The sequence below is a fragment of the Eulemur rufifrons genome, chromosome 24 (genome assembly GCF_041146395.1).
Source record: "Eulemur rufifrons isolate Redbay chromosome 24, OSU_ERuf_1, whole genome shotgun sequence".
NCBI lineage: Eukaryota > Metazoa > Chordata > Mammalia > Primates > Lemuridae > Eulemur > Eulemur rufifrons.
In genome coordinates, this window is record NC_091006.1 from 15,239,788 (window position 1) to 15,255,853 (window position 16,066).

At 46.2% G+C, this 16,066-nt stretch overlaps 2 protein-coding genes across 2 annotated transcripts in view; one reads left to right on the forward strand and one right to left on the reverse strand.

The window, feature by feature from the left end:
* The window catches only part of LOC138374230 (NACHT, LRR and PYD domains-containing protein 7-like), a 672,516-nt gene that overhangs the window by 19,198 nt on the left and 637,252 nt on the right, over nt 1-16,066 (forward strand). The window contains 1 exon segment of the mRNA XM_069456942.1: nt 544-658. Coding sequence (XP_069313043.1) covers nt 544-658 — 115 coding nt within the window.
* Nucleotides 11,364-16,066, reverse strand: part of LOC138374877 (uncharacterized) — a 50,728-nt gene continuing 46,025 nt past the window's right edge. Inside the window, exons 19-24 of the mRNA XM_069458092.1 lie at nt 15,725-16,009; nt 14,043-14,327; nt 13,796-13,843; nt 12,873-12,923; nt 12,526-12,732; nt 11,364-12,196 (exon numbers count right to left, since the gene is read on the reverse strand). Coding sequence (XP_069314193.1) covers nt 12,180-12,196; nt 12,526-12,732; nt 12,873-12,923; nt 13,796-13,843; nt 14,043-14,327; nt 15,725-16,009 — 893 coding nt within the window. The 3' untranslated portion in view covers nt 11,364-12,179. The remainder of the gene's footprint in view (nt 12,197-12,525; nt 12,733-12,872; nt 12,924-13,795; nt 13,844-14,042; nt 14,328-15,724; nt 16,010-16,066) is intronic.

Here is a 16,066-nt window from a genome sequence, read left to right on the forward strand (position 1 = left end):
CCCTTGATGTCTTGAAGTTTCTTTCAACCCAAGGTACCTTTTAAAGATGCAAGCCAGACCGTAGCACCTTATTTCTGAAGACTCAAAAGGTCCCTGTAGCCTACAGGGTCTTGTGAAATCCTGTTGTTATGAGCCAAACTCTTTCAACTTTGCCACTGGTTCACTATTTTGGCTATAAGATTCCTTCCCCCAGTTATCATAGTGGTTCACTATCTACCTTTAGTTTTTTTTCCCCTCCTGTAACATTTTTCCCAATGAGGACTCCACTGGCTACTGTAATTCAAATCTACCCAGTCCTGCTCCAGTTGACTTAACCCCTATCCTGTTTGTTTTGTCTCAATTCCATCATCCACTGTCTCACATATAACATATTCTGATGTCTGTTGTCACTAAAGTAAACTCTGTGAGAAGAAAGATTTGGTGTTCTCTTTCTTTTCTTTTTCCTTCATTTCCTCATTACTAGATCCCCGGCAAGTAAGAGTGTGTCTGGTAATACCATACTTGCTCAGTGAATGAGTGGGTTTCTGTGTTCTTTCTCAACAGGCTCTGGTGCTGCTCCATCACATCTTTCTCTTGTCAGGATCTTGCATCTGCTCTCATTAGCAACCAGAAGCTGGAAACTCTGGACCTGAGCCAGAATAATTTGGGGAATAGTGGAGTAACTGTGCTCTTTGAGGCTTTAAAACAAAAGAATGGACCCTTGAAGACACTCAGGTATGGCCTTTTTGTTTCGCCTGGTGAGTTAGGCAGAGAATAGTTTTTTTGGGGGGGTGGGTGCATACCGTATAGGAATCAACTTATAGCATCTTTCAATAGCATACTCTAGCTTAGGGGATTTTTATTAGATACTTCTCTAAAATTCTTTTTGAATTGAATATTATCCAGCATTCCCCACAACACGCAATACTGGGCATGCTGATAGCTTAAACCATCCTAGAGTACATGTATGTATTCATGTGCACCCACATACATAGGCACAAATGTACCGTCTCCAAAAGAGAATAAGTAGTTCCTGTTTTTGGTATCCCCAGCACTGCCCTGGGCCTCAGCTTTTCAGAAGCTGGTTGTACAGATATTCCCTTAATTGTGTGAAACATCTGTGTCTCTTCAATAATTTAAGTAATCTATCTTTAGTTTCCTCTTGCTTTTGACCAAAGAACTCTAATGTCACTTCTCACTTTTCCAGCAATACATATCTAAACTTAATATTCTAGATGAATATTACACTTTATACACACACACACACACACACACACATTTAGAGATGGGGACTCACTGTATTGCCCAGGCTGGTCATAAACTCCTGGGCTCCAGTGATCCTCCCGCCTCAGGCTCCCAAGTAGCTGGGATTACAGACATTCACCACCATGCGTGATGAGGGTACACTTTCCATAAATGACCAGGCAGTACATAAAAATAGGCTCTGTCTTGGCTACTCTGCAGAGCAAAAGCAGCCATGTGAAATATATAAACAAATGGGAGTGGCTGTGTTTCAATCAAGCTTTATTTACAAAAACTAGTGGTAGGCTGGATTTGGCCTGTAGGCTGTAGTTTGCTGACCCATGCCCTAGTCCTTTACATACCATTTGATCTATTATCACTTTGTTTCTGGGTACCATTAGGGTAGTGATTTGGTAATGGGAGGTGTTGTGTTGATTCCATATCACCACCAAAAATTATTCGTGAGTAGATCCATACTCATACTTGCTCAAGGGATATAATCAGGCTTGGCGTGGTGGCTTATGCCTATAATCCTAGCACTTTCAGAGGCTGAGGCAGGAAGATTGCTTGAGTCCAGGAGTTCAAGATCAGCATGATTAATATAGTGAGACCCCATCTCTACCAAAAAAAAAAAAAGAAAGAGGAAAAGAAAATTTAGCCAGGCATGGTAGTATGCACCTGTAGTCCCAGCTACTTGGGAGGCTGAGGCAGGAGGATCACTGGTGCCTGGGTGTTTGAGGTTGCAGTGAGCTCTGATGACTGTACGGTACTCTAACCCAGGCGACAGAGTGAGATCTTGTCCCAAAAACCAAAACAAAGTAGTAGTCAGTGTGATACTGTAGGTATTCATCTTATTCAAGGGTATTTTAGTTGTAGATATAACACCCATTTAAACTGGTTTAAGGTTTTATGAGTATGTCATGAAACTTGAGCAAGATAGCATCACGCTTCTCTTGCCAGAAGGACCAAGGCCTATAATGCCACCAAGAATTGTGGTGACTAATCTCTCATCACGTTTTGGATTTCTGTCCTATCTTGTTTCCTCAATTACCCCCCCACCCCCACCCCATTTCAACACACGAAGTTGGATATCATAGCCACATCATATCTAAGTTTGCTATCATTTACCCTGGAGATCACTTTAACATCTATGATGGACAACCCCGTTTCCTGAAGAAGTAATCTAATCTGACTTAGATGAGCCACACACTTCTCATGTATGCTGAGCTTCTCTCTCCAGCTGGTAGCAGCTTGACCTATTCAAATCAGGGTCCAAGAAATTTCTAGGAGGGCTGACATTTGAAGAGGTAAACCGTGGACAGACACCAGGACTAGAGCTCACCGTAGATACTAGTAACTAGAGAAACCAGGGAAGCTGTGGTGGTGAGCCCGTTACAATGTTCTGTCAGACTTTAGTCTGATATCCCTATAGGTGTCATAGAAAAAAGGGATCCCTAATTTTTGTGTCCATATTCTTAAAAACAAACAATACAAAACAACAACAACAAAAAAATACAGAAAACCTTCTGCTTTGATTGTCCTGAAACAGATTTTTGGGCACTTTATGTTCTGATTCTCTAGGCTGAAGGCATATGATTATAATTTGAAAATCCAGAAGCTGTTGGAGGAAATAAAAGAAATCAATCCCAGACTGACAGTTGAATATAACGTTGCCGGGACGACTAGACTGTCATGCTGTTGATTACCTTTCCTGAGCACCCTGGGACCATTTTCTCTGTGACTTACACGTCTGAAGGGGAAGAACATGATCTCTCCATGAGAATTCTTGTTTGTGAAAATCAACTGTAAATCACTAGATGGGGTGTTGACATGTAGGATTTAACACTGGTGTTTCTCTGAGGTTTAGAGGGGATTCCGCACAAGTCACATACCCTTTTCATATCACGTGTTATCTCTCACAAGGATAATAAAGAGTTAAAGCATTTTCGGAGTGGCCTTTATTAACATGCCTGAGCAAACAGGGAGTAAACATCATACTTTGTGTCTAGTGCCTGAACTCAACCAGGCAATGATACTACAAAGCATCTAATTTATCTTAATTACAAGATAATTCTCAAATGTTGAAGATGACTGTGGTATTTAGTTTATACTTAGCTGACATTAGGCCTTTGGGTAACAATATTTAGGGGTATGAGGTTTAGGCAAAGATCTATAATTCACATCCATGAGAAACATGGTGGAGAAATTGGGTGTGAATCGGAGAAAGTGGTCAAGTTACTAGAGTGGGGCCGAATCAATTTAGAGCTCCACTTGGGTACCAAGCTCAAGGGTAGGATGTATGTTAATAACAAAGTACACAATGGAGGGAAGTTGTGATTGAAAACATCTGGGCCAGACTCTGCTGTATATTTTAAATATATTTTAAACTTTGCAGAAGTGTTTTTTCCCCCAAACAATCATTCTATCTCCTTATAAATAAGGAAACACAGGACTTTAGGGGACTCAGTGGTTGATATGGTGCAGTCTTTCAAAAGACAAGACCAAGAATGGAAAACAGTGTTCAGACCGTAAAGCCTGCGATGTGTCTTGTAGCTCACTTTGTACAAAAACTTAAAGATCTTATGGAATTTGGGGGAAACTGCATAGTTTAGGACCTTGTAGATCAGTGCTAATGGGAGTGATTTTGCCACCCATGGGATATTTACCATGGTCATCATGGGGGGGCGCTCCTCGCATCTGGTAGGTACAGACCCAGGGGTGCTGCTCAGGCTATGCTCCTGGACCTGTCTTTAGTGGTTCTCAACTGGGGGTGACTGCTCTCCACCCCAGGGGGCACTTGGCAATGTCCAAGTGCGTCATTTTTGGTGCCACAACTGTGCAGGCAACTAGTAAGCAGAGTCCAGAGATGCTGCTCAACCCCCTAAATGCCAGGACAGCCCCACCAGCCATCCAGCTCCAAGTGGCAGTCATGCCAAAGCTGAGGGACACTACCTCCTCTAGAAAATAATGACCACCCTGGACCCTTCAGTCTGGGGGCAAAGGCAGGGTTACAAGTCCAGGGCAATTCTCCAAACTGAGCTTAGGGTAAGACACGCCTATTTCTAGAGAAATGGAATGAAGTTCTCTCAATGACAAGAGAGAAGACAATCCTGGCAAAGATGCCCAGTGCCCACCTCGCTCGCCTTCCCTGCGCCCGCTGGGCTCCAGCCGCACTGGGCTTCGTGCTGTTTCCCCAAGTCCCTGCCCACCCCAGGCCTCTGCACCTGCTGTGTTCTGGGGTGCCACAGCATTTCACACTGTGCCCCTTCTCAGCTGTCACCCTGCTGTTAACGGATGGTCAAATCTCACACAGCTCCCATCACACTCAACTCCTCTCACACTATTTATAAACTGCTAAGCCAATCGTTCTCACCTGGGGATGATTTTGTCCCACAAGGGGGCATTTGGCCATGTCCACAGGTGTTTTTGATTGTCAGGCATTGCAGTGGGCACGGGGGGAAGGCCAGTGGTATCTCAGTGGCATCTAGTGGATGGAGCCCAACGGACGCTGCTAAACATCATACAAGGTACAGAACAGCTCCTACCGTGGGCTGAATTGTGACCTGTCGGAATTACACGTTGAAGGGCTGGATGCGGTCGCTCACGCCTGTCATCCTAGCACTCTGGGACGCCGAGGTGGGAAGATCGCTGGAGGGTCAGGAGCTCAAGACCAGCCTGAGCAAGAGTGAGACCCCGTCTGTACAAAAAATTAGCTGGGCGTGCTGGTGCGCCTGCAGTCCCAGCTACTTGGAGGCTGAGGCAGGAGGATTGTTAGAGCCCAGGAGTTTGAGGCTGCAGTGAGCTATGATGATGCCACTGCACTCTAGCCTGGGCAACAGAGTGAGACTTTGTCTCAAAAGAAAAAAATTATACGTTGAAGCCATAATCCCCAATGCGACTTCTGGAAATTAGGCTTTTAGGAGGTAATTAAGGTTAAATGAACTCATAAGGGTGGGACCCTAATATAATAGGATTGGTGGCTTTATAAGAAGTGGAAGATTGGCCGGGTGCGGTGGCTCACACCTGTAATCCTAGCACTCTGAGATGCTGAGGCGGAAGGATTGCTCAAGGTCAGGAGTTTGAGACCAGCCTGAGCAAGAGCGAGAGCCTGTCTCTACTAAAAATAAAAAGAAATGATATGGACAACTAAAAAAATATATATAGAAAAAATTAGCTGGGCATGGTGGTGCATGCCTGTAGTCCCAGCTACCCAGGAGGCTGAGGTAGTAGGATCGCTTGAGCCCAGGAGTTTGAGGTTGCTGTGAGCTAGGCTGATGCCACGGCATTCTAGCCCGGGCAACAGAGCCAGACTCTGTCTCAAAAAAAAAAAAAGAAGTGGAAGATTTTGTGCAAGTACCAAGGAAAGGCAGTGTGAGGTCACGGAAGACTGCTGTCTACAGGCCACAAAGAGTCTTCCGCAGGAACTGGTTTGGCTCGTAGCTTGATTTTGGATTTCCCAGAATCCAGAGCTCTGAGAAAATAAACTTCTGTTGTTTAAACCACTCACTTATAGTATCTTGTTATTGCAACCTGAGCTATGATAGTCCCTATAATACAGAGTTATCTGGCTCCAAATGACTGGAGGGCTGAACTTAAGAAACCTGCTGAAACCTTGCGTTTGAATAGTCTCAGATGCGCATACACAAGTAGAGATGCTAGTCTGAGTTTCATTTGTAGGTGTGGTGACCCTTTCGTCCTGGTTTAGTTGGGATTTTTGCACTTAAAGTCCCATGTCCTAGAAACCCTTCAGTGTGGGATGGGTAGTCAACTGTTACAGGTGTGGATGACTGTAAAGATATGGGTGGGAGAGAGGGGCACTGGCTTGGCCACTTCTACCAGGTGTGGATAGATTAAACCATCCAGGTACAGTCAATAAATTGAGAAGATCAATTTTTTTTTCTTTTTGAGACAGGGTCTTGCTCTGTCTCCTGGGCTAGATTGCAGTGGCGTCATCATAGCTCACTGCAAACTCCTGGGCTCGAGTGATCCTCCATCATCAGCCTCTCAAGTAGCTGGGATGACAGGTGTGTGCCACCATACCTGGCTAATGTTTCTGTTTTTTTGTACAGACAGGGTCTCGCTTTTGCTCGGTCTCATGGCAAACTCCCAGCCTCAAGCGATCCTTCCGCCTTGGCCTCCCAAAGTGGCAGGTAATTGAAGCCACGGAGTTCCGTGAGATCAACCCAGGCTTGAACCCACAGACAGGTGGGTCCACGCTAGCAACCTAGCACGGGGGGCAGAGGAGTCTGAAAGCCTGATGGTATATAGCCATCAGAAGACAAGCAGCAAAAGATGTCAGCGAAGTGACGCTTTCAGGGAGGAAGTGGTCAAAGTGTCAAGTACAACTACAGAGGAGCAAAGATGAGAGCTGAGAAGGGTCCAGGAAGTTCGTCACTGTTGGTCACAAAAACAGCTTCAGATATAGCGCGGGGGTGGGGGTGGTGGCAGCGGGGAGAAACCAGTTTCCAGGCTGGTTAGGGAGTGAGTGTGAGGGGCCAAAGACTTCCAGCGTTCGTGATATCTTAGGGAAATTAGGCTCCAGATCCGTGGACCAGGAAGTGTAGGCAAAGGTGGATGTATTTCCCTGTAACTGTCCCCATGTTCTGAAGCTCAGCTTCAGAGTTAGAAAACTTTGGTCCTGGTGATGACGGGGGTGGTGGTGGTGGGGTGTTCATTGTGGATCGTTGATAAATGCTTAGGATGCTATTATGTCCTCATTACATGGCCAAGAAAGAGTATTGTTCCCTACTTTTTGCAAATGCAAGGTGTGGATGGAGGAGGTGCATCTTGCCCCAGGAGCACAGCTGTGAAGGGGACTGAATTTGAACCTTTCCCCCAACCACCTGATGCTGTGAGGGATTTGCCGTGTGAAATGCGATGATGAAGGAGATGAGAGATCAGCCTTAATGGTGTCATTGGGAATATGGAAGAACCTGGGGTAAACTCACAAGGAAGAGAGGCTGGGCTGAGATGCAGCAAGAAAATGCCATCCCAGCCTTTGAAATTTACCTGCAAGACCAGTATACTGTAGCAACAACCTGCAGGAACAGACTGCCCACAGCGTGAGTACCTGGGAAGGGAGATAAGATAGAGCTGTGCTGTGCTATGAGTGATGGTTGTGCTTGCTTTTAAAAAATAATTTTCAGAATGTTTTTCAGCCATTAAAAAAAAAAAGAACATGGAAATCTTGCCATTTGGGACAATATGGATAAATCTATTACGGTAAGTGAAATAAGCCAGTCACAGAGGGAGAAATACCACCTGATTTCACTTATATGTGGAATCTAAAAAAGTCAAACTCATAGAAACAGAGAGTAGAATGATGGTTACCAGAGGCTTGGTGTTGGGGGGAGAAGGGGAGATGTTGTTCAGAGGGTACAAAGTTTCAGTTATAAGATGAATAAGTTTTGGGGATCTAAGGTACAGCATGGTGATTACAGTTAATGATACTGTACATTTTGCTTACTTGAAATTTGATAAGAGCCGATTTTAAATGCCTTCGCCTCCATCCCCCACCCGCACAATGGACGTGATGGGTGTGTTAACTAATTCGATAGTGGTAATCGTTGCACAATGTATATCAAACCATCATGTTGTACACCTTGGATATATACAATTTTTATCTGTCAATTTTACCTCAATTAAGCTGGAAAAATAGTTTTCGGGTTGGGAATGGACAACGTGATTTGTGTCTCCCAGGATGCCCCCAATTTATGCTCTTCATACTAACCTATCATGATTCATCCATAATATTTACACCAATAAAGGAATGAGGGGAAGTAAATATCCCATTTGTCTACCTCATTGCCCAATTTACACACTTCACAGTCACTGTTGACCCCACTCTGTCCTCAGTCATCACTGCTTCTTCTTTTTCTTTTTTTGAGACAGAGTCTTGCTCTGTTGCCCGGGCTAGAGTGCCGTGTCGTCAGCCTAGCTCACAGCAACCTCTAACTCCTGGTCTCAAGTGATCCTCCTGCCTCAGCCTCCTGAGTAGCTGGGACTACAGGCGCTTGCCACCATGTCCAGCTAATTTTTTCTATTTTTAGTAGAGACGGGGGATCTTATTCTTGCTCAGGCTGGTCTCGAACTCCTGACCTCAAGCGATCCTCCCACCTTGACCTCCCAGACATCTAGGATTACAGGCGTGAGCCACCTGGCCAGACACCCTTCTCTGTATTCATGTTCTAATTCCTCTTTTTGGGAAGTTCCTTTGGACAGTGGAGGTGAGACCCTGGAATGACTGATGTCGGAGCTAAGAGACCCAGTGGACTTAGTAAGAAAATCTGCTAAGAGCCTCTTTCTGAGTGAACACTGGAGAGATTCTGGGTCCTTGATTCCTAGAAACAGCTGTGCCTCTTACTACTTCTGCCTGATTTTCAGATAGCGGTGAAGGCGTCATGGAGCCAATTCCCCCAGCTCACAGTTCAGGCACCCAGATGGGTAGCTGGTATGGTCAGAAGGTTACGTTTCTAAGCAGGGCCAGGATTAGGGTGAGGTCAGTAAGTGAAGGTAACACAACTGTAGGGACAGATCCCACCTGCTGTGGACTGAACTGTGTCATATGACCCCCAGTGTGGCTCTCTTTGGTGATAGGGCCTTTGAAGAAGTAATTAAGGTAAAATGAGGTCACTAGGGTGGCCCTAATCCAATAGATCTGGTATGCTTATAAGGAGAGATTAGGACAGACACACACATGGACCTTGTGGGCCTGGCAGGGCTGGTGGCAGGTGCGTGGCACAGAGGAGGAAGCGTCAGTGAACCAGGAGATGCTGCCCAGGGCCAGCCAGCCAGAGGGGAACAGCTCCTCAGGCTTTTGACCCCACAGCGGTTAGTTAGGGAAATGACTAGAACTGTGTTGTGGGTGAAAGGCAGTAAAATAACATTTAGGAAAAAAAGTTCATATGCAATTTCCATGTTTTGGACTAGTCGGTAACTTTCTCAGCATTTCTTCTGATGTATTTCTTCCCCTCTAAAAAACTCCTCCTCCAGCTTCTTGCCTATAAAACTGACCCTTTCCTTCTAATTCTAGTTCTCAACTGGAGGTGATTTTGCCCCTCCAGGGAGAGCCATCAGATCAAACACGGATGCCTAAGGAAATCTGAGCTGCAGGTTGAATGATGAATCAATTTTTAGCATCAGAGTCAGTAACTCCGGGGGCGGAGCTCAGCAACCGTGTTTTTTTTTTTTTTTTTTTTGAGACAGAGTCTCCCTCTGTTGCCTGGGCTAGAGTGAGTGCCGTGGCGTCAGCCTAGCTCACAGCAACCTCAAACTCCTGGGCTTAAGCGATCCTCCTGCCTCAGCCTCCGGAGTAGCTGGGACTACAACTAATTTTTTCTATATAATTTTTTAGTTAGCCAGATAATTTCTTTCTATTTTTAGTAGAGACAGGGTCTCACTCTTGCTCAGGCTGGTCTCGAACTCCTGACCTCGAGCAATCCACCCGCCCCGGCCTCCCAGAGTGCTAGGATTACAGGCATGAGCCACTGCGCCCAGCCAAGGCAATCTTGAAAAACAACACAGATGGAGAATATATGTTGTTACCACCTCTCGAGGCCATGCACCTATCACAGCTGGGCCCCCTCTAGGTTCCAGCATTGGTTATGGCAGCCTCGTCTTCCTGGTTGTCCACCCCAGATATAGGTGAGCCGGTCTCAGCTCTTCTCTGTGTTTTCCTTTCTTATGTTCCCTTCTCTTCTGTGCAATCAGAAGGATCTTTATACAAGGCAGAACTCATCACCTCACATCCGTGATCAAAACACTTAATGAAAAGACAAAAGATTTATATGATCTGAAGAGAAACCAGAGTATTTGATCCAGCAATCCCGTTACTGGGCATCTACCTAAAGGAATAAAAGACATTCTATAAAAAAGACATCTGCGCTAGAATGTTTATGGCAGCACAATTGCAAAGATTGGAAGCAACCCAAGTGCCCATCAATACATGAGTGGATTAATAAAATGTGGTGTAAGGCCGGGCGCGGTGGCTCACGCCTGTAATCCTAGCACTCTGGGAGGCCGAGGCGGGTGGATTGCTCAAGGTCAGGAGTTCGAGACCAGCCTGAGCGAGACCCCGTCTCTACTAAAAATAGAAAGACATTATATGGACACCTAAAAATCTATATAGAAAAAATTAGCCGGGCATAGTGGCGCATGCCTGTAGTCCCAGCTACTCGGGAGGCTGAGGCAGTAGGATCGCTTAAGCCCAGGAGTTTGAGGTTGCTGTGAGCTAAGCTGACGCCACGGCACTCACTCTAGCCTGGGCAACAAAGTGAGACTCTGTCTCAACAAAAAAAAAAAAAAAAAAAAAAAAAAAAAAAAAAAAAAAAAAAAAAAAAAAAAAAAATAAAATGTGGTGTACATATACCATGGAGTTCTACTCAACCACAAAAAACAATGGTGATATAGCACCTCTTGTATTATCCTGGATGGAGCTGGAGCCCATTCTACTAAGTGAAGTATCCCAAGAATGGAAAAACAAGCACGATATGTACTCACCATCAAATTGGTATTAACTGATCAACACTTAAGTGCACATATAGTAATAACATTCATCGGGTGTCGGGCAAGTGGCGGGGGTTGGGGGGAGGAGGGGATGGGTATCCACACACCTAATGGGTGCGGTGTACACTGTCTGGGGCATGGGTACGCTTGAAGGTCTGACTCAGGTGGGGCAAAGGCAATATATGTAACCTAAACCTTTGTACCCCCAAAATATGCTGAAATAAGAAAAACCACTTAATGACTGTTAAGGTTAAAAATGTGCATTTATTAATGTGGCTTCCATGGCCATGATGATGTGGTACAATTTTCAGTTCCCTATAGTACTAGGGATAATAGTCATTACCATGCAATGATTAGCATATGTAGGAGCTTTTGCTGGTTTCTTACTATTCTTTACCTCATTAAATCATTGTGTTATCTCCTTGAAGTTGGAATTATTCCCTGATATTTAACAGAAAACTCAGATTTAGAGAATGAATGTGGGCCAGGTGTGGTGGCTCATGCCTGTAATCCTAGCACTCTGGGAGGCCGAGGCGGGAGGATCGCTTGAGCTCAGGGGTTTGAGAGCAGCCTGAGCAAGAGCAAGACCCTGTCTCTACTAAAAATAGAAAGAAATGATTTGGACAGCTAAAAATATATATAGAAAAATATTAGCCGGGCATGGTGGCACATGCCTGTAGTCCCAGCTACTCAGGAGGCTGAGGCAGAAGTATTGCTTGAACCCAAGAGTTGGAGATTGCTCTGAGCTAGGCTGATGCCATGGAACTCTAGCCCAGGGAACAGAGGGAGACTCTGTCTAGAAAAAAAATAAAATAGAGTATGAACGTGACTTACACGAGATGTCAGAATAATGGGAGGGGTGGGGACCCATGTAATGAGTGTGTCAATGGGTCAGTAAGTAGCCGTGCTCAAGGGGGAAAGGTCTGGTGGTGCCCACACAGCATTTCAACACCCTTAGTCCGAAGTCTCAAGTTCCAAGCTGTGCACCAGGCCCCTTTATATTAATTTATTCAACATGTATTTCCTGAGAATTCTTTTAGTAGCAGGAACTGTGAACTTAGCCACTAAACATGACATTGATTTAATTCACACGAGTTCACAGTAGAGACAGGAACATGCATGTGTTTGCAGTAATCAGGGTTCAAGTGTGTTACAGAGAAATAACAGGTGCATTGGGTGTATACAAGTGGCATCTTTGTCAGGTTGCAGGATTTGGGGAAATTTCTGGGAGGAGGTGCTATCTGTTCAGAGACCTGAAGAACAAGGCAAAGTACGGATAAAGAAGACTGAATCCCGTGCTGCCATGGGACAGAGGGAGGTGGGCATGGTTAGATCCAGCCAGGACACGCGGATGTAGCTGCACTGTCCGTGAACAGCCTGCTTCCCCATTGTCTGTGGTTGCCACGATGCCTCCTGAACCACTTGGTACCTGCTTGTTCTATATTGGTTGTTAATTATTTTGAATGGCATCCTGCAGAGAAAGGAAAGAAGAAGTAAAGACCAAAGTGGAAAGGAAATACTCCCATGGCTGTGCTGTTAAAAAATGAGAGAGATTTTCAGAAAAGGCCAGAGCGGTCAAAAGTTTTGTTTGTAGTAAGTGGGCACAAAAATACAACCCAGAAAACGGACAATGGGATGTGCCTACAGAAGGAATGTAGCATCTCTATCCCACCTCCCGCCGCATCCAGGATGCTTTGCCAAACTCAGGCAGCTGCCCTTGTTTCCTACAATGAGTCCCTCTTCCTGGGTCCAACACAGAGTTCGCACAGCCCAAGGTCAAGGATCAGTTTTCAGTCCCACCTGTGGCCACTGAGGCTCTTGGGTCATTCTTCAAGGTTGTGTTCTCAGCCTTCCCTTGCACTCCCGACGTGAAGCTGTTGGTTCCCTCCCGGGTCCTCTTCCTGCTGAGCCAGTCTTCTGCCAGGAAACACACTAGAGCCACCAGGACCAGGAAGGACAGGCCAATCCGAAGGAGATTTTGAGTGGTATGATCCCAGAAGGCATAGCCTGGGGTCAGAAGAACACGATGCTCGGTGACAGTAACCTGAGGACACCACCTCACTCCATCTATCTCCCATCTCCTCCCAGGTCATCAGTCTTGGCCCAGCTCCTTCCTTTAGAGCCTCTGGCCCCAGGTGTTAACTTACCTTCCCGGAATCCTGTCTTTGGGGTTAAAAGGTAGGGTTCCCAAGAGTCTGCTGATGATAAATAAAGCGAAAAAGTGAAGAAAGGGTGATGATGTTGACCTCTTCCGTCCCAGCCTCTCCTTCCCTTGGATGTCTCCCAGGACAGTCTACAGATTTTCCAGGTTTCGCCCCCCACTGAGCAGAGGAATCCCAATGGGTTCAGATAGATTGGAACAGTCCAAAGGCAGACCTGACGAAGATTCAGCTCTAGGACTAAGGAGTGTGTGTCTTTGTATCAGTCATATCTTCTATTTGAGCCTCATTTTCCTCATTATGTCAGCATCATTTCTTTCTCCTCACACATAATCAAATTCAAAGTCTTACCATTTTCTTCAAAGTCCGCAATGCGCTACCCCAGCCCTGACCCATCTGCACCATGACCTCTGTAACATCATTTCCGATCCTCCTGGCCTCATGCTATTCTTTTATCACCCTGGTCATCTTCCTGCCTTGGGGCACAGGCAGTGCCCATTCTCTCTCTGGAAGCTTCTTCCTCCAGGTAGCCACAGGACTAACCACCTATCTTAATGTATTTGCTCAGATGCCTCCTTCCCTGTGAGACCAATCTGGACAACCCTATTTAATATTGCTACCTGCCCTCCACCCCAATCACTTCAACCCCGTTCTACTTTGTCTTTTTCCATATCATCATCTCCTTTTGTGCTATATATTAATTCATTTATTTATCCTGACTTTGACTCATGGTCTGTTTCCTTCTGCTAGAATCTAAGTGTCCCAAAGACAAGGATATTTGGTTGACTCTCACAGCGATAGTTCATGGCACACACTATGCACTCACTGGATATTTTGAATGAAGACCACAGTTTTAATGTCGCTGGGAGGCTTGGATCCCTCCCCTGCGCTTAGAAGTACCAGTTACTCACCAGACGTGGTGGGGTCTGTAGGTGCAAGGGTGGTGTTCCCAACATCTCCTGGAAATGGAGATAAAGAAAAAAAAATTAAGGATTTTGAGTTTCTTCTCCCCTCCCCACCTGTTCTTTCTACCCTCTTCCCCAGGGGCAACCCACTGGGCGTCCAGACATGGCTGTCCCTCTGGCACCTTCCCATCACTGTCCGGGGGTCCCTTACAACTCCAGGTAGGACATGGGGGTAAACTGAGGATTTCCTCACCTGTGACCAGAAGCTCCACAGGCTCACTGGGAACGGACCACACGTGGTTGTTATAAGAGCTGAAACATTTGTATGTCCCTTGGTGGGCTGTGGTCACAGGGCCCACGGGGAACTTCGCCTGGGTGTTCCCGTGTCTGTGTTCTATGTGTCTGGCTCTTCCCTCCTTGAGCAGAAAGAACAGGCTTGTTGCCGTTCCTAGACGGCAATAGAAGGTCACATACTCTCCTGAGGTCACCGTAGGCCCGGGATGAACCGAGAGGGTGGGCGTGTCATCATCATATATGCCTGTGAGAGGAGGTGGTTGGTAGATAAAGAGAATCATTATCCTGCCTCCTACATCTGCCATGTCTCTTGTCCTTAGGACCAGATATCACTCCCCAGAGTCTCGGTCCCTTCTTCTACTTCCTATATTTGTCCTGGTCATGAACATGCCCTCCCCGATCTCTGCTTCCACACCGAGGCACTAAGTCTCCTAGTGCCCAGGAGTGTGGATCTGAATCTCGCTTTGGGAATTTCTCTACACCAGTGGTTTGGTCCTTGGGGGCAAAAACATTCGCATCACCTGGGCGCTTGATAGAACTCAGGGGAGCCATCAGTGTTTTTTTTAAAAATTATTATTTATTATTGTGGTCAAATACAACATAACATTTACCATCTTAACCATTTTTAAGTGAAAAATTTAGTGCCTTGACTATATTCACTTCGTTGTACGACCATCACCATCATCCATCTCCAGAACTCTTTTTTTTCTTTTTAATTTTTTATATTCTTAAAAATTCTTGGCCGGGCGCGGTGGCTCACGCCTGTAATCCTAGCACTCTGGGAGGCCGAGGCGGGTGGATTGCTCAAGGTCAGGAGTTCGAGACCAGCCTGAGCGAGACCCCGTCTCTACTAAAAATAGAAAGACATTATATGGACAACTAAAAATCTATATAGAAAAAATTAGCCGGGCATAGTGGCGCATGCCTGTAGTCCCAGCTACTCAGAGGCTGAGGCAGGAGGATTGCTTGAGTCCAGGAGCTTGAGGTTGCTGTGAGCTAGGCTGACGCCACGGCACTCTAGCCTGGGCAACAGAGTGAGACTCTGTCTCAAAAAAAAAAAAATACCCATCTCCTGATCTGTACCTTGGAGCACTTGACCTAAGTAAGACAAGTCTGCTCCTAGGACACAGAGACAACTCTCTGAAGATGACCCTTGTAGGAAGTGATCGGGGTTGAATGTCTCCTCCCCACCTCTCACTGACTCAGGCAGGGTCTGAGTGGGGCTTGGAAAAGCTTAAAGGATTCATAAATGATCCTTCCCATGATTTGGGCTGAGGCGATGACTCGGCAGCTGAAGAATGGGACAGTAGGCTGGGAGTGGTGGCTCCTGCCTGTAAACCCAGCATTCCGGGAGGCCGAGGAGGGAGGATCGCTTCAGGTCAGGAGTTTGAGACCAGCCTGAGCAAGAGCGAGACCCCATCTCTACTAAAGATAGAAAAATTAGCTGGGCATGGCAGCACATGCCTGTAGTCCCAGCTACTCGGGTGGCTGAGGCAGGAGGATCCCTTGAGCCCAGGAGTTTGAGGTTGCTGTGAGCTAGGCTGACGCCACGGCACCCTAGCCGGGGCAACAGAGTGAGACTCTGTCTCAAAAAAAGAAAAGAAAAGAAAAGAAAAAAAGAATGAGAAATGGGACAGTTACCTGTTACCACCAGATCCAGGAGGTCACTGGACTCTGACCAGAGCTCCCCACTCTGATAGGAGCAGTGGTATTGCCCTGCAGTGCGCAAGGTCATGGCTGGAATGCGGAACTGGACTCTGTTCATCCGTCTGGGTGGTTTCGGTCTCTCAAAGGCAGAAAGGCTTCCTCCAAAATACAGTCGGTACTCAACAGCCTCATGCGTTCCCTGGCACCAGATGGTCACCGGGTTTCCCTTTGGAACCATGAAACTGGGTTTGGCCCAGATGATGGGTTTGGAGAGAGTCTCTGGAAGGGAGTCAGAAGCTGGAGCCCCAGACGAACTCCCTTCCCCCCCTGCTTTCC